This window comes from Rhinolophus sinicus, linkage group LG10, assembly GCF_036562045.2.
Source record: "Rhinolophus sinicus isolate RSC01 linkage group LG10, ASM3656204v1, whole genome shotgun sequence".
Classification (NCBI taxonomy): domain Eukaryota; kingdom Metazoa; phylum Chordata; class Mammalia; order Chiroptera; family Rhinolophidae; genus Rhinolophus; species Rhinolophus sinicus.
Window position 1 is genome coordinate 111,311,894 of NC_133759.1, and position 20,327 is coordinate 111,332,220.

The window sequence follows — 20,327 nt, forward strand, 5'->3', positions numbered from 1 at the left end:
CCAAACCTGCCGTTTTCCACACTGATAGCAAGCTGGCTCCCGCCACCCAGGGCTCGGAGAAAACCAGACGCTTCTGAGCCTCTCAGAAGGGCCTGGCTGGGGCGCAGGTTGTGGGAGCCAGCAGAGTTGGGTGGAGGCGGTGTGAGGCAGGAGCTGCCCAAGCTGAGCCCCAGCCCGGCCGCTCTGTGGACGCTGTCCAGCAGTGGGCCTTGGGTGCCAGCCGAGATCTCGGGGTTCCCAGAGCCGCACTGATAAAACTACACTCAGGCTGTGAAAGTAGACAGAAGCAGCAAGCAGGAGTGGACATCCAGCTGCCAGGACTGACGGGACTTCTCACAATGACGGCTCTACTTGGGCGTGAGAGATTTCGATGACACCCCAAATGCCGGCACGAGCACCACCGCTGTAGGACACGGGACATTGGGGGCCTGACAGTCCCCATGCTAAGGACAGAGACAGGTCTTGATTCATCTGCTTAGACTGATCACTGACTCCATCTTTTGTTTGTAAAAAGGCACCCACAGTCCTTTGCACCTCTGCAGTGCGGGGTTCTGGACACCAGTGGCTCTGCCCTGAGCCCATGTGGAGGCTGCCATCCACCCCAGGAGTCACACATGACTCTGGGGGAGGCCCCTCTGTGCCACAGAAAGCAAAACACAATGCTGCAATTTCCGATGGTTCCCCTTTCTTGAGATTTCACCCTGCGGTTCCCGCTCTTCATTTTGGCCGAGTTACCTAATAGCTCCCACACAGGTGAACAGAGGACAAAACACTCATCCGTCCATGGGACAGAAATGAGAAGAAAGACACTGTGGGTGCCGCCACAACATGGGTGGATCTCAAACTGATGCTGTCGAGTGAAGGAGACACACAGAAAAAGGACCCAGGAGACACGAGACAGGAGCAGCTCAGGGGTTGAGGGAACCCATGGGGATGGGGCTCACAGCCCCCGGCAGCTCTGCCTCCAGAAAACCCTTCAGACATGGGGATGAGGAAACCGGATGCCCCCAGGCCACCCCAGAATTACATGAGGAAGTAAGAGCCAGTGCGTGGCCCCCCCCAGAACGCTACGGGGCTATCACCACAGGTAAAAGGCACAGCACCCCTGGTCCCCACATGGCCGGACTTCCCTACAGGCATGTCCCACCCCATTCTGGCCCTGATGGCAGGAGCAGCAGTCTATCCGAGGGGGTCTGAGACCTGCTGGCTCACATGGGGACCGAGTTCATTTGGGGTGAGGTGACATTGTGCAGCCAGAGTGGCCACAACCACGGTGTGTTCTCAGCAGTAACAGAGGCTTTCTGATCCCTCTCTGTCCGACCTGAGACAGAGAACCTTCCAGGCAGTTCTGAGGTGAGAGCCCCGGAAGTGAGGCCTGGACAGCAATATGGGGACTTGTGTGTGACGCAGAAGGACCATGTCAACGGCTAAACTGGGTGGGGGGCATATAGGATGAGGCGTTGTTTTCTTAGTGATCGAACCTTTGAAAATAAATCACTAGAAATGTTGCAATACAAATTGCAGAAAGAAATGAATAAGGGGGAGGCACACAGCCCGGGGGTGGCCCAGCCTGCACGCTGAGGGGCCAGCAGGGGACAGACGCCTCATCTGGCTGGACCGCCCAGAGAGGATTCCCGGAGAGCCTGGGAGGTTCCCAAAGTGATGCATTTTGCCTTTGAAAATCAACATGGCAGAAACAGCCTCTGTGCACACCCCAGGGACCAACTACGACGATGGCACGACTACTGGGGGCAGCCTCGTAAAGTCAGGATGTGATGGACAGATGCCCCTCGACAGGGACAGGCACCTGGCATGTGGTCCAGAGGAAGCAGCGGGCTGAAGAGCAGTGCTGCCCACATCAGCTGTCTGAGGGACGGTGAGTACGCAGCTGTGTGCGGCCACAGCTGAGGGTGGCTTCCCAGCCCAGCTACCTGGAGAGATGAAGAAAGTCCGCCATAGCTTCTTGTCTCGGGTGACGTCCCGGATTTCCTTGGTCATGTTGATCATCCTGCCAGCCACGGGAGGGACCCGGCGGAAGTCCAGGATCCTGGTGGGAAGGGACGGGGGAGGGGTCTTCATCTCGTGCCCCTCGGGCTGGCTCCAGGGGGGCCGAGGGGACTTGCCTCTCTCGGCCTCCTGGGACCTGTGGCTCTGCCTGGTCTGTGGGACCAGGGTGCAGCCTGGACTCTGCATTCTAACCAGGCTCGGTGACACCGACGCTGTGTGCCCTGGGCCACATCGTGAGCTTGAGGCTCAGACCAAGGTCAGGCCAGGGGTCCGCAGTGCAGATGGGAAGGTTCCAGAGGGCCGAGGCGGAGTCTCCCCATCCTCTGGCCCCTTGGGGCTGACCCCAGTCAGGCCTTGAGCTGCCCATGGAGGGGGAGGGGTGTGAGGGGGCCTGGGGACACTGGCCGCCCACCCCACATGGCCACACGCTGGCCGTCTGTCCACCCCGAGCAGTGAGGGGCCATGCAGAGCCCTAAGAGCTTCTGGGTAGAGTTGCCCCAGACACAGGTGACCACGGTGGGGGGACAGTTTGTGAGACTCATGTCCCTCGGTCCCATTATGGCCTCAGAGAAATTTACACCTGCCATTACACCTGCAAAATTCACAGCCCTCAATACACAGCCCCTCTTTTCTTCCTCTTTTCTTCCCAAAGGTCCCCTGCCTCCCCTGGTCACCAGTCACTCAGCCATGTCCTGCCAGGTGCTCTCCTTGGTCCAGGCACACAGCAGGGCACGTCCGTCCGGGCTGTAACACCCAGGGCACGACCACCTCTTTCATGAGCATGGGCTGTGGCAAATCAGTGCTTACAGTGCTTCCGCTCCCATAGGCAGGGAGCAGTGAGGCTGAAGGGACGAGCTCGGTGCTCAGACCCAAGCAGCCCAGCCCCTGAGGGGAGCTACAGGTGGGACGGGCTCACCTGTCCAGGTGGAAGGCTGCAATCTCCGCATTGTGCCTCTCGTAGTCAGAGAAATAGAAGAAGTCAGGGGGTGTCTCCTGCTCTCTCGTTTGCCTAGAGAAAAAGGAACAAAACAGAGAGGGTTTATCACTGAGAAAACCTTCCAGTGGGAGGGCACCTGTGGATTGCACCAGCTCACCAGAGACCAAGCATTAAATTTCCAAGAATTTTGACAGCCGGTCATTAAAAATAGTTATCATTAAACATTATGTGAGCTTACACTAAAATAAGTTATATCTGAAAGTAGTAACTATGTAGATCTCATCACTTCCCAGGTACTTTACAACATGTCACTGTCTCTGCTCCAGCCTGCTGGCCTCCCTGGTGCCTGCAGGTGGTGGGGAACGCATCTCTCCCAACTCCATTTTCAGTGACCTCGTGGTGGGAGCTTGAAATCAGCCATGGAGGAGTTTTTGCAGCACAGAAATTGGAAACTACATAACAGACTTTTCCCCCACGACAGAGCCCGTTATTGAATACTAGTCAGCCCACCACCAGATCCAAGCCACCAGCCAAACAGACTGTGTGGAAAGGCTGATGGCAAAAGGCAGCCCCTTGCCTCTGAGCCCAGAGATTGGCAGCCTGTGGGCAGGGAACGCATCGATGAAGAAGACACGGAGCAGCGAGCTGGGGGCCAGGGTCACGGTAGACAAACTGTCCCTCAGCCAGCTCTCAGCCACCCATCAGCTCCCCGGACAGAGAGCATCCCCCTGGGGGCACGTGAGGGAGTGTGGAGGCTTTCCTGGGGCCATCTGTGTGCCACCAGGATATGCTGGTGTCCGGGACCACACACCCTGCCTCCTCCCTTCCCCGTGTCACTCACTCATGCTCACGAGCCAACACCCCCAGAGCAGGACTGTCAGAAGGGACCTGAGAGACGGGGAGGAGGCCTGGACCCATCACCTCTTCTCTGGCACAACCATGCAGAGGGGCCGGGAAAGAGCACTCAGTAGCCATGAAAAGGTAGGAGGAAGGAGTCTGGAAACTCAAGGAGAGACGAGTAACTTGCATGCATTGGTCACAAAGCACCTCCTGCCACCCAGCTGTGTCCTGCTCGCAGCCCAGCAGCAGGTGGGCAGCCAGGGTGTGGTCTCAGCTGGGGTCTGGAGGCAGGCCTCGGGCCCTGTGGCCTCCAGCCCAGACTTCTGCCTGGTTTGCACACTGAGGGCAGAGAGCCCAGTGGGCGGGGGCCCCAGGCAGGCAGGGAGGCAGAGGGAGCAGCTCTGAGGGTGGGTGAGCAAGGGGCTGACAACATGGCCACCCTCTAAAGCCACAGGGCGCTGGCCAGTCTCGGCCTCCCCACAGCCCTCCTCCATTTCCTTGGCCTCCTCTCCCAACCCGGAACTAGTGCAATCAGAAACCTCCGGCCGCCTCGCCAGCCCTACCCTCCTCACCTCACCTCTGCTGCTCAAGCATCACTGCAGCTCTCAGCAGCCCCAGCCCAGGCCCCTCCCGTCTCTGACGTGTCCCTGCTCCACACCACCCCCAAGAGCTGTCTCGGCCCCCAGGGTCCTTCCTGGCAGCTTGAGATGAAGGCTTCTCCCTTGAGGAGCCTGATACCTCAACACTGATCACTGTTTGCAGGGCCAGGGTGGGATCGCTGAGCCCAGCACCTGCTTTCGATCAGGTGTTTAATAAACACAAGAGGAATTGAGGAAGACGCACAGGGAAGGGGTATAAATCTATCTGTATCCTCCAGCTCTTTCCACTGTCATTTCTTCAATTTCCACCACCACCACCACCACCACCACCACCACCATCACCATCACCACCATCACCACCATCACCATCACCATCACCATCACCATCACCACCATCACCATCACCATCACCATCACCACCATCACCACCATCACCACCACCACCACCACCACCACCACCACCACCACCACCACCATCACCATCACCATCACCATCACCATCACCATCACCACCACCACCTCCACAGCCATTGTCTCTAATGCATATTAGCCTCTCATTGCCGTCCCCACCCGACGGCATGAGCTATGATGCTAAAAAGTGAGCATTTCTACCTGCCAGTGCTTTGGCCTTCGTTCCCTCTCCCTCGCCTCTGAGTAGGGCACATGCTTGGAATGCAGGTGGCTCCGAGCCTGTTGCTGTGCGGAGAGCTCAGCCACTTCCTGGAGGCGCTGTGGCCAGGTTCCAGAGCAGCTCCTGGTTCCCTCACATCTCCCGCCTCGGGGCCTTCCTCCACCCCGGGCTGTGCACAGAAGGAGGAAGCTCTGTCCCCAGCCCTGAGGCCCTGCAGGCTGTTTTGGCTTCCAGATGCCCCTTGCCCAGAATGGCCCCGGAAGTCCAGAGAAGTGGGGATGAAATGCGCTTTTGTCTGTGTCCCAGTGACTCTTCCTTCCTGAGGGCTTGACTTGCTCCGGGGGCTGCTGTGCTCCTCGGTCACGCCCCAGCTGTGCGGGTACTTGGGAGGTTTTAAGGCTCTTTAGCCTGGGAGCAATTGGGCACGGGCCCAGCTTAGCCTGTGCTGATGAGGTCCACTGGACTGAGCCGGGCACTCAGGAAACACCCCAAGGGGAGGTTGGAAGGTGGCCCCGGTGTGGGCCTGCCCAGCCCCACCCTCTACCATCTGGTTTGGACAGAATGTCATGAGTGGGAGCAGGGGTACGGGGCCCGTGGTGGGCAGACCTTGACCCTCGGTTTCCCCAGCTGTAACATGGGGATAATTTCTCAACATATCCATCCTCACAAGCTAATCAAACAGGGCTTTGGGGTGTATGGCTGACCCTGGCCCCTCCTGCCCTCTGAGCGGGTCCGTGCTCACACATGCGAGGGGAAAGGCCCAGGGCCAATGAGGGAGGCCCCTGAAGGAGGGCACACTGGCTCCCCACGGGTCTCCCATAAGGCTGGTGCAGAGTAAGTGCAAGCAGTGAAAACCTGCTGGCCCTGCAGCGCCAGGATGGAAGGAAAGGCCCAGGGCCCTGGCCCATCACCCCCCGCACGATCTGCTGAAGTGACAGCACCATGAACAGTCCCTACAAGCCAGGCCACGCCCCAGGAAAATTCAGGGGTCTTTGAGCTGCGTGTGTCCGCTGCAGGGGGCACGCCAGCTCTTCCCAGGGCCATGCTGCTAAGTAGGGGACAGCGTGGGGACGTGTGGCGTGCCAGGGGCCGCAGAGCTGGCTGGCACAGGGGACTTCTTTCCTCCCCCCAGGCCTGGAGGAGACGGGACATGCTCCCCTCCGAGGGCAGTCTCCCACCTTCCTGCTACTTCCGGTCACACTGCAGAACAGAAGGTGCTGTCGCAGACTCAGCCATTTGGGGAAAACACTTTGGAAAAATACTGAGCCCACTGGCCCAGGCAGGAGACTGGACTTGGCTGTACCTACTCACTTGGCAGCCTCTCTTTCCTCCAGGTGTCCTGGCTGAAGGTGTGCCCAGGTGTGGGAGGGCAGGGGAAGGGTGCAGCCCATCCCAGGCCGCGGCCTCTTCCTGAGGTGGGGCAGGGACGTTGGGAAGGAGTCGCTATGGGACCCTGGCGGAGCACCCAGAGCTTGTGCCGCCCTAACAAAATGGGGACGCTGTGGCCCAGGACCGCATTTCCCAGGACAGCATCCAGAAGCCAGGGTCGGGTCTAGATGACTGAGAGAGAGGGGCCAGGCGGCAGCCCCTCCCCTGGGACAAGCCAGACCCCTCCTCTCCAGCCAGGGGACCAGTGATGGGAGAAGCCTCCTGGTCTGGCCACGTCCTCTCGGATGATGGATGGATGGACACTGCCCCCACACTGGGGTTTGGGAACAAGGTCAGTGCCTGGAGCTTGGCCAGGTCAGAAGAAGCCCCACCTGGCACAGCAGGAAGCAGAGAAGGTGTAAGGGGGGGCTTTCCCTGTGAAACAGCAGCTGAGGAACTGGCCACAACCATGGTCAGTGACCCAGTGACCGGCTCAGTGAGAGATGGAGGGGATTAAAGAGGAAAGAAAAGGTGAAATTCAGAAGGGGAATCCTGAGGAAGGTTCCCACAGGAAGGCCCCAAAACTTCACACCTCTGCCTGGCTTACAGGGTCACCCTGAGCCCCACAGGCCACTCGAAAGCAGGACCTGGGTGGGGGGACCCAGGAGATGCCCAGCACCTGACACCCTGCTGAACCCTGGCAAGGGGCCATTCAGGACTGGTGCTCGCTCCCACTCCCTCCTGCCCAGTGACCACCCCAAACCCCGCCCTTCACAGGCACTGCCCTCCGTGACCCAGGAAACTCCGCTGCTGGTGGCTGCTCACCAGCGTGACAGTGACCACCAGGCTGGCCTCTCCCAGGGACTCTGAGCCACAGCCCCAGGGCCTGTGATACAGCTACATAAGTGGCAAGAGAAACTCTGCAGAAATGATTAGGTTGGGATCTTGAGAAGGGGAGGTTTTCCTGGCTTGTCTGGTGGCCCAGTGTCATCACGAGGGTCCAGAGGAGGCCACACTGAGTCCAGCTGCCTGGGCTGCAGCTTGTGTCCGTCGCTCCGTCCCAGAGCCGCTGGGAGGGACACGGCCTGCAGCCACAACAGGGGTTGGATCTGCACAACTGTAAGAATATGTTTCTGTCCTTTAGCATGGAACTCGGGGTGATGTGTGCCGGCGGCAGCAGGGAGCTGGCAGAGTGTTTGGCAGCAATGCCGCACCAAGCACACGGGCAGTGAGCGGCCCTGGAAGGGTGTGCGTTGTGGTCTAGCTCCTCCAGAGCTGGCTGCACCAGGCCTGCAGAGCTTATTACACTCAGAAATGATGCAGAACATTTGGAGAGAAGGCACCTGTTTCCAAAGGAGCTGAAGAGAAGGCAGAGCCTCATGAGCCGGAGGCACCCTGGGCCGCACAGTTAACCCTTGGGAAGCCCCAAAGCTCAGACCCTGCTCCCATTTAGTGACAAGGAAGTCTGAGGTCGGCCGGCCGGGAGGAAGACGCATTTGCAGAAGCAGGAAAGGACAGATCCTGGGTTAGGGCTGTCTGTCTGACCCAAATCTGTGCTCCTCCCAGAGGGCCCATGGAAGGCAGATGCACCCCCTGGGGAGTCCCACAGCCTGTGTTTCCTCTGGAGCAGGTGCCCTCTGGGCACCGGAGCTGGACCCACGGAGCCGGAAGATTTGGCTACCAGCTCAGGTGTCTGGGCTCACGTGGGGACATGGGAAGGGCCAGAGGTCTGGCTGCAGGGACAATTGCTGCGTGTCCCCGAGGCGGGCCTGGCTCCTGCTGCAGGACCCTAACTTGAGACTGTCACTTCAACGGCAGGAAAGTCCCCACAGTGTCATTCCTGCAAGACGTGCACCCCGGCCCTCCCAAGTAGTGGTACCTTGGTTTTCAAATGTAATCCGTTCCGGAAAACCATCTGAGTTCTGAAACGTTCGAAAACCGAGGCATGGTTCCCCCATAGAAAGGAATGCAAAATGGATTAATCCATTCTAGACTTTTGAAATCAACCCCTAAAACTGCAAATTTGGCATGAATTTTACCATCCAATGATACCATAGACCCATAAAATTTACAGCGTTCGTCAACCGAAATGTTCGTCAATGGAGACGTTCGAAAACTGAGGTACCACTGAACTTCGCTGTTACCAGACCTTCCCTCACCCCCATAACAACTGTCAGGACCACTCATCTCCTGCCTTTAGAAGCACAGCGCCTTCACAGCTCCCACTGTTACTATTAACACTCAACATTCTTTAATTTGTGGGAAAGCAGAAAACTTCTGCTTGAAAATAGAGGAAACTTCCTGCGTTAAAAACCAACATTTCCACGGCTCCTACTGTGAGTGAGAGCCCGCTAAGCAGTTTATGTGAATTCACTCCTGGATCCTCATGACACCCTGGGAAGTGTCCCCACGACGGACAGGGATATGGCTAGTCAGGGGTCTCAGCCTACTAACAGAGGGGCCCCGATTCAGGGCCATGTGCTCGGGTCTGAGGCTCTGCTTCAATGCATGGTGCCCCTGGGGGGCTGGCCATGTCCTCTCCACTGGACACCTAGGGAACCAGCTGGTGGAGAGGGGCCGACACTGATCCCACCCCCTCCAGGCTGACAGGGCACAGATCCACCTTCCGCTCCCTTTGAGAAGAGTGGCAGGTGGGCTGCCCAAGGTGACACCTCCAGGAGGAACAAATACCCTCTGACCAGCACCCGCATCCACTGCCCCTCCAGGCCTGTGTGGACAGCACAGGGCTAAGCGTCCTCACACAGGCAAGCCATGTGTCTGCCTGGTTAGCGGGTCGCACGGCAGGACGGCCGAGCTGACACCAGTTGAATGTGGACGCAGGAGCCAGGGAGCAAAGCAGCAGCACACTGTCAGGTCAAAGTCAGCAGAAAGGGCAGCTGGCAATTCTCGGGGTGCAGGCTGTTTTGGGGTGTCCTCGTCACAGCTCAGCCCCCGAGAGCCCTGAGCACAGAAGGGAAATGGAGGCCCAGAGAGTGGTGGGCCTCACGCAGCCCTTTGTGCGAGCAGACCGCCACCCCACACCCTGTGAGCCAGAGGCCACTCACGAGGAGCTGCCGGGAGGCAGCTGCAGGCAGCAGGGCACACACCCTTGCAGCCGGACGCACACGGCTGCGGTGCCCGCACACAGGCTGCAGGGCTCCCTCTCACTCTCTTCATCAGGTGGGTGAACTAAGCATGTCAGGGTTCTCCATGAGGCCCCCACCACCGACGACACAGTGTGGCCACCTGGTGACCTATTCTGGGAGCTTCTGCCTATGGGACCCCATCCACCATGTCTCCAGCCCGACTGCCCAGCGTTCCACATATCATGGCTTCCTGCTGACCCGCCAGGGCACTGGCCCTGCCGTCCAGCGGGTTCCGGCCCCACAGCGGCCCTGCCCTGCCCTGTGCCTCATCTCGTCTCCTGCCATCTGCCTTATACTGTCACAGGCCCTTTGGATTTGCTGTCCCCTGGTCCAGAAACTCTGGCCCTGATCCTTCCATGTCACCGTCCTTGACCAGGTTTTCTAACAAGCTGATGTCGCACTCACAGGTGGCGGCCAGGAACTCAGTGCACAAACCCAGCCATCGCCTGACTTGTAAGTCACGCTTTATTGGCTGGTGTCTGTGTGTCGCCTGTGGCTGCTCGCATGCTGATGGCAGAGTCGAGTAGTGACAGGGGATGTCTGGCCTGCACAGGTGAAACCGTCACCCATCTGGCCCTTCACAGAAGCTTGCTGACCCCTGTCTCAGCCATCACCTGCTTTCGTGCTCTTGGTGCTTCCCACTGTGAAGTGACGTATTGCTGGTCTCCGGCTCACGAGCTGTCTGCTGCTGCCTGAAGCAGGGCCTGGCACACAGCGGGTGCACAGTAAACACGTGAGGATGAAAGAAATCGATTTGCGCTTGCTGAGATCACCTGCCCCCACTGTTCTAGCAAAGGGCTCGGGGACCCCCAGGGTCCAGCAAAGAGCCCAGCTCTCTTGGAAGAGTCGCTCATTTTGTTAGCTGGGTGGGAAAACTAACTCAGAAGAGACTCTTAAACCACTTACGTTCAATGTAAAGAAAACCGATTTTCAAATGATTGAAACAAAACTAACTGTAAAGAAAGTCTGAGGTCTTTTCCATTTAAAAATAATTGCGATGATTTCGAGTTGATTTCAAAAGCAAAGGGGGAGAACTACTTCGAGCTTTAAGATCTGCTGTTTCCAACACCCTCCTGTCAGCTCCGCCAATTTCCACGGGTGTGACAAAGCAGTGGCATTAAAGAGAAAAAGTGCGGCTTCCCCAGAGCCCAAAGAAGACAGGGGCGTGTCTCCCTTCTGTATCTAAGCCCCCCTGGGTTTGTCATTTTATTTAGATGTAATAAAAAGATGAGGGTGTTACTGAGCTCCTAACCTGTAAACCATGGGTCAGACATTTAGCAGCAAGACCACTGCTGTGATGTTGTTTTTCCAGAAGGAAAAATAAACCAGACGCAGGGGCTAGGGCTCTCATCCCGCCCCTTCTCTCGGCTTGTATAAGGACGTCTTATGTCTGCAGAACTTCCTTCTGGGGCATAACAAACCACCAGACCTGGTCACACTGCTCTTGAAAGTTGATCACACAGACTTTCATTTTCCTCCCAGCACAAGGAAATTGAAGACCACATTTTCTTTCCCCGCCTTTTAACCTTCCCTCCCTTTCATGACAATTAGAATGACGGCCACACACTAGCAGGCAACCTAGAGACTGTAATAACCAGACAAAAGCACAGAAAGACTTTCTCGATACTGCTGTTTAGGAGAATGTTTTCGGAAAAAGTGACTTGCTTGCTTTGATTTTAAACAACGGGGATAATCTTTTCCAGAAGCCCCCAGGGAAACGTTTGCCACAGTCAGGGAGGGCGGCTGGGTGACAGGTCAGGGTGGGGGGAGGCCTGGGCCCTGCCCTAGCGAGTCCAGCAGGTGTGGGGCCCAAGACGCTAAGCGCTCCCTGTGTGGCCTCTGCAACGATCACAGAATTGCCAATAGTTTCCTTCCCTTTTATTGTTATGTGAAGGCATTTCCAGCTGCCAAAGAGGCACAGGGGAGACAGACGTACCTTCTGTGTCTGCCTGGTTAGTGCCCTTCTGGCTGCAGGTAAATCCACAGGGTGGGGAACTGGCAGAGGTGGCCTGGTGGACTCGGGCCGACGGGTGCAGGGCCAGCATGGCCGCCCGTGCTGCTCGCTGACGCCACGCAGCTCGGCACCTCTGTGCGTGGGTGGTGATTCCAGCCCTGAGCCTCTGGCCCCGTCTGTGAGTGGGCAGGTGCTAGGCAGACTGCCGTGCGTGTCAAGAACCCTCAGGATGTGTTCCCTGAGCCTGAGGGTGACGTTGCCACTGCAGTCCCTGCCGCTCAGGCCCTCTCAGGTGGGACGCACAGGATTCTCTGGGTGGGCAGTGCCAAGCCAGCCTTTTCTGCAGCTTTGGAGAGCCCAGCTGACGGAGGCAGAGCAAGCCACCGTGTATTCCACACTTGGACGTGGCGACACTTGGGTCCCAGGGAAAAGGTTTGCAGTGGGCCCTGGGGAGCGCAGTGGGATCGGTGCGGGAGAAAACCCTTCTCCAGGGATCCTTCTGGAAGGCCCACCCATGTTGTGCTTCAGGCAGCAGCCCCCTCTGCCCCAGATGCTTCTCCTGCCGTTGTCTCATCGAGCTCGTTAAAATCCAGCTGGTTCCTGGCGATGGTGGTACACGCAGTGGACAGTGGTCTTCTGACGCTGCCTCCAGGCAGGGAGCCAGGGGCCGCTCTGGGGTTCCCGCCGCCCGGCCTCAGATCCGCCCCTGGGCCACGGGCATCGTCCTGCTGCCGAGACACCGTGGGAGGCTCAGGAGACTCTCAAAAGCCTGTTATGGGTTTTGGTGCTTATTTGTTTTCGATTAATAAAGTCTATTTTTTTCTGACTATGAAACTAATCCATGAAATTGGAGGCAACCTGTGTCTTGCACTGGGAGCTTGTAAGGTAAACAGCCTCTAAGTGGTATCTGTTCAGACCCCGAGCCAGCCTATCTCTCACAGGCAGGTCCCAGTTCTCCTTCCGTTCCCGCCCATCGCCACACCAGCCTGGGGAGCCTCCCCAGAAAACATTGGATCTCTGCACAGCCCCTGAAGTTGCCACACGGCCCCCAGGCACTGCACGGCCGTACCTCACGCGTCCCCCACGCCCGGGTACCAGCCCCCCAGGATGGCCCCGCCACGTGCTCCTCACCCACTGAGGCCCAGACGCAAAGATCCGGCCCCCACCCAGCCCACAACCAAGGCCGCCCCTTCTTCCCTCGCACCCCTGGTGTGACACTCGTTGTGCACTCAGGGAGCCCCTGAGAAAATGAGCCGACTGCTATTAAGCCTCGTGTATCAAAGGGCCCCTGAGGGTCACCTGTCAGGGGAGCCCAGTCACCCTGCCTCCGTAGGCCTGGCCCCCCGCTCTCCCTGAGCCCCTGATCTCAGACTTGGGCCCTGCAGGTAGACCTTGCTGGAATGTTCTCTTGACCTTCCCACCTGGGTTTCCCCGTCCGGGCCTCAGCATAAATGCTGCCCTCTGCACACGTGGTCCAGAGCGGGCTCTGCAGGTGGTGTCTGGGGGAGGGACCCAGGAACGCCCTGGTTCACGGATAGGCCCTGCCTGTCCCTAGGCCATCTCTGCCATGTCGCTCAGCTTGAGTCCTCTCCATGATTTACCCTCGGAAATGTCCGTGCTTACCTGTTTACCAGGTGGCACCTTCTGCGTCCTGTTCACTGCTCAATTCACCGCAGTCGACACTGGTGACTGAGCCAGGTGGGGGGGGGGGACACAGCCGAGGGAGGGGCCTGACCACTAAGATCTCCAAGGGGACGGCTTTTCAGGGAGGCCCCGTCTCAGCGTGGGGCTGGTAGCTCTGAGCCCACATGGGCCCCTGGCTTTGGTGGAGCAGGTTAGGATCTGACTAAGGATCCTGGCCCGGTGGCCCCATGGGGGAGGGGGCGGAAGTGCCTGAAAGTCAGAGTGAGACCAGGAGTGGGCTTGGAGGCCAGCCCAAGCTGAGCGTGGCCACAAAAGGGCCCTTGTCCCCTTCTGGCCAGGCCCGGGCCTCTGCTGGCCCTACCCAGTGACTGGCTATTGGGCCATCTGTTTATCTTTGGGGCTGAGTGAGGGCACCAGTGGGGACAAAACATGAATTATTTATCGGAAGAACTCAAATACTTGGAGACTCCTAACCGCTTGGTCCCTGGTTCTCAAAACCCGTTCATTTGCCCAAGCCTCAGCGTGTGGGACATGAGCTAGAAGTGTTCCCGCCCCCAGGGAGAGCCCTCCTCCTTCTGCAGAGCCCAACTCCAGGTCTTCTCCCAAGGTCATCCACCCGGCCGACCTGAGCTGTCACCTGAGGGGCTGTGTCAGCTCCGCTGCCAGCACCCAGCACGGCGAACACAGACAGACAGGGCTCCAGCTCTCCAGCCTGTGCTGAAGGTCAGACCTGGCAGGTCACACTCAGTCGGGGGGCAGGGGGCTTGGGCTTCTGCACTGAGAAACGCTGTCCCCAAAAGCTTTCTGTAGCCACCTCTGTTTATGCATCTCAGCTGTGAGGAATTCCTGGGCCTCAAACAGCTGTTCACAGGTAGTTTCTGTAGGAGACACACACACACACACACACACACACACACACACACACAGAGCAGATGGCAGAGGACAGGCCCTGGGCATCATAGGACACAGAGCTGAGTTTCAGCCTCAGCTACTGGGCCAAGTCCTGGCCTGGCAGAGAGCAGGTAAACGAAGGCAGATGGGACCCGCTTGGCTGGGCCTTGCCCCATGCATTGTGAACACAGCTGAGCAGCAAACAGAAGACACATCCAAGTTTAAGGCCTTGTTACTACACACGGTGCTCAGAGCCGGCTGGGAAAAGGGGCTGGGACCGACTTCTCAGTGACGACGGCGACCACCTGGCCCAGCCTCACACCCGAGACTCTGGACTCAGCCCTGGCCTGCGGCCCACGCCCTGCTCACACTGCTCCTGATTTCCTCCTCCTCGAGACACAGTTGAGACCAACGGCCACATAACTGACTGTGCAAAGGGCCTGCCAGCTGCCCTGTGACCCTGTCCCTCCAGAGACTGTCAGGCCCTAATCAGCACGTGGAGGTGAGGAAGCAGTTTTCTTAGGGGTGACACACAACCCAGCACGGTGGCCTCAGAGACCTGAAGGAAAGGAGGGACAGAGAAGGGAGGTGCGGGGGGTGGCCCTCCCATGCCGACAGCAGCCAACACGTGTCAGCTGAGGCTGCAGACACAGCTGCCCCCCCCTCGGCCACGCCTGGTTCTTCCAGACCAAGGAGCCAAGAGCAGGACAGCAGGGGAGACTGCTGCCCACTGCGCAAGGGCACTGAGCACTTGCCTCCTGGGACTTCTCCAGGCCGTGTGTGCACAGCCCGGACACCACCTGTGAGCCAGGCCCTGTGCTCCCAGGGCTGCAGTGGTGCAGACACACTGCCGTCTGCCTGCCCTGGGCAACAGCAGAGCTGGGTCTGTCCCAGGGCTTGGTCAGTGTTGCTGGGGGGTGGCTAAACAAGTATTTCTGCTGGGAGGTGGCCACAGCCAGGGTTGTGGGCATGCCTGCAAGGGTCCTTTCCAAGAAGCAGATTGAAATTTGTTGGAAAGAGCCTCTACTCTCTGGTGTGTCCCACCGTCCAGTGTCCCGCGAGTGACCTAGTACCCTATCTGCTAAACCAATCCAATGGGGTTTAGACCTCAAGACCTCTTCCTACACTGCCCTTGCTGACAGATGGGTAAACTGAGTCCCAGCGAGGGGAAGGAGGTCTCACGAGAACGGCTCTGCCAGGCCTGCTGGCTCTGCGGACACACCGGTCCTTCCAAACTTCAGCCACACACATCATCTACACGCCATTTTCATTGAATACACACTTTTCAGTATTAAAACTAAATACCACACCAGAAGCACAAGCAGTAACAACAAATCAGACAAATTAACATCCTCAAAATTAAAAACTTGTGCCTCAAAGGACACGACACATGTGATAAGGGTCTTGTACCCGAAACATGTAAGAAACTCTTACAACCTATGGACCAAAAGACAACCCAGCTAAAAACGGCAAAAGACCTGAATAGACATTTCTCTGAAGAAGATACACGAATGGCCAACAGGGACATGAAAAGATGCCCCAGATAAATGCCAGTCAGGTCACAAGGAGACACCACCTCACACCCACAAATGGCTGTGATCAGAGGGGGCATCGTGAGAAGGGCTGGTGGAGATGGCCGGTGGGGTCCCAGAGTGGTGCCAGCACCGCGGAAACAGGCTGGCAGCCCCTCGAGCGGTCAGTTTAGTTACCAGATAACGTGCAGCTCCACTCTTAGGAACCCACCCCAGAGAAATGAAAACACACATTCACTCAAAAACTGGCCCATGAGTGTCCACAGCAGCAGGATGATACAGCCCACGTGGGACGAAGCCAGAGGCCCACTAAGTGAAAGGTATATGAGTAAGGGGGCCCGTCTCACACTGGGCTGCCATTCGGCCTTTAAGAAAAAGGAGTGCGGCTCCGACACCCGCGACTACATGGACGAGGACGTGATGCTGAGTGACAGAGGCTGGTTACATGGGACACGTGTTCTATGATCCTCTTGTTAGGAATTCCAGAAGACGTAAATCCATGGACAGGAAGTGCGTGAGCGGTTGTCGAGGCACAGAGGACGGCCAGAAGGAACTGGGGGCAGGGGTGGCAGCTGGTCAGCTGGCCCTCTGGTAACGCTGACAAGCTGCCCTAGGAACGTAACTCTCATTTCTGTCACTTAGCCTGTGGTGATCCTAGTTTCATTACACATCGTGTCACTTCAAGCTGCAGAATCTGTGGATGACGGTAAGTGAGGACCTTCTGTGCAGAGCTTCAGGCAGAAGCATCTACACTGACTGTGGTGATGGAAGCCCCTGAACTGCAAGCCCATGTGCACGACCTGTGTGACATGTCTTGATAAAGCTGTTGAAAAACCTTATCACTTTAACGCTGAAACAAAAACGTCCAGGGACTTACAGGCTGCTGTGCTGTTATAGGTTTTCCAACCCCTATTAAAAATACGTAACCACCACACTGCAAACACTCACCCGCACACCACACAAAGGACCCCACGGGCCCTCTTCCAGACCCTCCCGGCTTTTCCTTCAAGATCTCGGAGGAAAAATACTACCATCAACTAACTCATGATATTCTACCAACAATTTACAAAGGTTATCAGTTCACAGAAGCGTGTTTTCTTAGAGAACTATTAATTGTGGATTTTAACTTTTTAATGCAACGGTTATAAACCACAGCTTTTTTCATATTCAAACCCCGGCTGTTGGGGGACAGGGAACAGGTCCTGGCCCCGGCCACTGGCCATCATCAGGAGAGCAGTGGCTGCTGCCCACGGGAACACGTCAACACCAGACTCAGAGTTTGGTCAGCAGGTGAGGAGCTGGGCGTCAGGAAATGCCTGGGCCCCACCCCAAGGAGCAGTGGGCGGACCAGGCCAGGAAGGGCAGGGACCCTGGCACCTGCCCTGCCCGGCTGGAGCCCCCTGCCCAGGAGTGCACTGTGTGCAGGGGCCACAGCCTCCGCTGACCTCCAGACGCCCACCACCTGGCTGACTCTGGCCGTCTAGCTGGTAGGCCATGAACACGCCCTTTTCCTTTCCAGACCTCAGTTTCCCCAACTGCCTTGGGATTCTCAACCGTTTTATGGCTTCAACCTGGGCCTCAAACCTCCCCACTCAACCCAGTGTTCACACGGGCCTTTGCTGAGGGCAGGCACAAGCCCCGCCCCAGACTGTCCATCTGTGGCCTTGGTCTTCAGCTGCTGGTGAGGCAGGGCTGACATCCTGTCCGCTGAGAGGTCAGGGCAGAAGGGGGCCAATGTGAGCTGCCTGAGCTTCTCCCTGGAGTTCTGGAGCTTGGCTGTCAGGACCTGCCAGGCCACGGACAGGGCGCCTGTGTGCTCAGCTCCTCCTGGGACCGTGGAGGAGCTGGTGCCCATGCGGGGAGGGCGGCACCCTGACTTAGGGACTCCAGGCTTGGGTTCGACCTTGGGTGCTCTATACTACGACGCCAAGCCCCGGTTCTGCCTTCTTCACACGGCAGAATCAGCCAGTTCCTCTAACTGGTGGAGGCATTGAAGGACTAACAGGGAGTGTGACCCATCAGCACAGAGCCCAGCCAAGGCCATCGCAGCTCAGCACTGCTGCTGCCCACAGCTGGATGTCCTGACTCCTCAAGGTGACACGTGATCTCAGAAATTCACGCAGGGACCCTTCAGAGGAACAGGCCAGCCCGGGTCCTTGTCTGCACCACTGGAGGGGATGGGACAAGCCTCTTGGCCTCAGGGGACTCTCCCCAGCGGCTCTGAATACACTGGACATGCTTTTCCAGACTGGAGACGTCAGCCACTAACATGAGAGGCCATGCCTGAAGCATGTTTTCAGCCACTGTCTCTCAGTGGAAGGACCCTGGCCCACCTGTCACCTGTCATGACGCAGCATCCGAGTGTGAAGCCACCCCCTGCCCTCCACAGCTCCACATAGTTCGCATGGCCTGCCAAACCTAACAGATCTGTCCGCTAGCCTTTTACAGGGACTCTGTGACCTTGACGCATGCTGCACAAGCCAGGGTCACCTCCTTCAGAGGCATTTCAGTGTCCACACTCGGGGTGGGGCCCTTGTTTAAAATACTCACTCTTGCTAGGGTAGAAATGATCCAGCTGTTTAGCAGGAATGAGGGTGGGGAGGCGGTGAGGGGGAGAGACCTGTGCTGCCCACATTGCCAGGACGGGGAGAAAGCCGAGAGCGCTCACCCTTGGTTCACCCAAAAACACCACTGGGGAAGCATCGCCTTTCCCACCAGAAACAGTGGCTGCTGCAGCCCCTGCTCTAGCTCGGACCCCTTTCCGGGCACTTCTGTGCACCTCGCACCCCAGGCCCAGCCAGCACCCGGCACTTACTTCATGGGTTTGAACAGCGCCTGCCCGTAATTCTGGAACGTCATGATGAGCTTCAGCTGAGTGCCCCCCGACTTCATGGCTGCAGGGGAAAAGACACAGGGTCACCTGCTGACCTACCCCTCTGCAGGCAGCGAGGCTACCTCTGCACTTGCCCCCACCCCCCGACCTGGGCCCCTGGACATGGTCAGGGCCCCCTTCTGCCTGGGAGTTTGGGGTTTCCTACAAGGACACTGACACATGCCCTCCCCACATTCAGGTGTTGTGGCCGAACTGTCCCACTATCACCCATGAAGAAACTGGGTTCTAGAATGGCCAGGCGCGACCCTGCCAGCAATGCCACCTCCCCCAGGAGCTTCTTTCAGGTTCACAGAACACCCAGGACCTCTTGATGCCAAGGCTGTGGACACACTTTCACCACGTTCTATGGGTCACACACACACCTACTCTCACACCCACACCTACTCACACACCTCCACACACAGCACTGAGGGTCCCGTCTACATTTCGTGTCTCGAGGAAGCCTGAGCAGGGTTACTGTGAGGAGACCCTGAAGACCCATTGGCTGGAAGCTCCTCACATCCAAGGGGGCTCCCAGGGTCTCCACAGGTCGCCATGACAGGTGGGAGCCTTTGGAAGCCCTGCCCTGGCTTCCTATCAGCTGTGAAGCCTAAAGACTTTACGAAGGGACCTGCTCTCCCCTGACTGCGGATGGAAGGCACTCGGGGTTCCACGGGGGCAGCTTGGCTGTGGCAGCCCCAGGAGCTCAGCTGGCCAACCTGGCCCTATCCTCTGCAAGGGGTGGGCTCCAGGCCACCCAAGGCAGGCCATGCAACGGCTGGTCCAGTGTTCATGGAAGGCCTTCTGTGTCCATACCACTGGCCATGCTGATGTCATAGGAGTGACCGAGAAGAGCGAGGCACAGCGGCCCCCAGAGTCCATGCTCAACTGGGCATGACACCAGTAAACCACAGGCACCATGATGATGTCAGGCTGTGGGGCACGAGCCACGGGCCAGGAGGGGACATTTCAGCTGCTGTCACAGAGAGGCGCTGGGAGGCAGGGGAAATGCATAGGCCTAGAAGGACAGAGCCGCATATCTGCAGCCCTGGGAGCACTCAGGGGTCCCACCCATCCAGGGGCCAGGACGTCTGGGTTCGTGTGCAGGTCTCAGCAGGTTCTCGCCAGCCAAGAAGGAGTGGTGGATGCTGGGCAGCACTGACTGGGACCTAGGTGGATGCTGCCCTCCCCCCACTTTCCGCTGCATAGGGGCCTGGCTCCAGGGGCGGAAGACGGGAGGTGGGGCAGCCGGTGGTGGTTTTGATGAGGACAGAGATGGCAAAAATGGAAAAATTCAAGAGAAATCTGGGAGTCTGAGGAAACATTTGGTGGAGTGGGTGTGGGTTGTGGAGGAGAGAGAAACCTAGAATGCCCCTTGAGTTTCAGCTGGAGTGGCTGGGTGACGCAGCAGGAGCCTGGAGGTGAAGATCATGGCCCGAGAGCCTGCGGTGACTCGGGAGAGACCCTGTGCAGGCAGTGGCCTGAGGGTCTGTGCAGGCTGGGGTGTGGGTGCAAATGTGAGGACCATCCACACAGATGACCAAAGGCTGTGGATGGAGGAGGTCACATGGGGGCAGAGTGTGGTGAACGAGGGTCCAGGACCAAGTCCTGGGACATGAGAATATTTCAGGGTCAGGAAGGGGCTACTGGGGTCTGGGAAAGAGCCGAGGTGAGAAGGGTGGACATGATCGTGAAAGCAGACAGTGGATGAGGCAGCAGGGGGTGTCATACTGGAGGGAGCCACACTGCAGGGCTTTGTTGGGGGGCAGCCTTGAGGCCCGAGCAGAATGTGCTCAGCTCCCTGTGGCTGGGCACCCTCAGCACCCATTCCCTCTAATCTCGGTTTCCCTTCTATTAAAGGGGGCTCAAGATACTGCCCAGCCTCCTCCACAGGAGTGTGATAGGG

At 57.9% G+C, this 20,327-nt stretch overlaps 1 protein-coding gene across 2 annotated transcripts in view; it reads right to left on the bottom strand.

Annotated features, from left to right (window-relative positions):
* The window catches only part of FAM20C (FAM20C golgi associated secretory pathway kinase), a 34,906-nt gene that overhangs the window by 4,330 nt on the left and 10,249 nt on the right, over positions 1-20,327 (bottom strand). For both annotated transcript variants that reach the window (XM_019747478.2, XM_019747477.2), the window contains exons 3-5: positions 18,365-18,443; positions 2,924-3,016; positions 1,932-2,047 (exon numbers count right to left, since the gene is read on the bottom strand). In XM_019747478.2, coding sequence (XP_019603037.2) covers positions 1,932-2,047; positions 2,924-3,016; positions 18,365-18,443 — 288 coding nt within the window. The remainder of the gene's footprint in view (positions 1-1,931; positions 2,048-2,923; positions 3,017-18,364; positions 18,444-20,327) is intronic.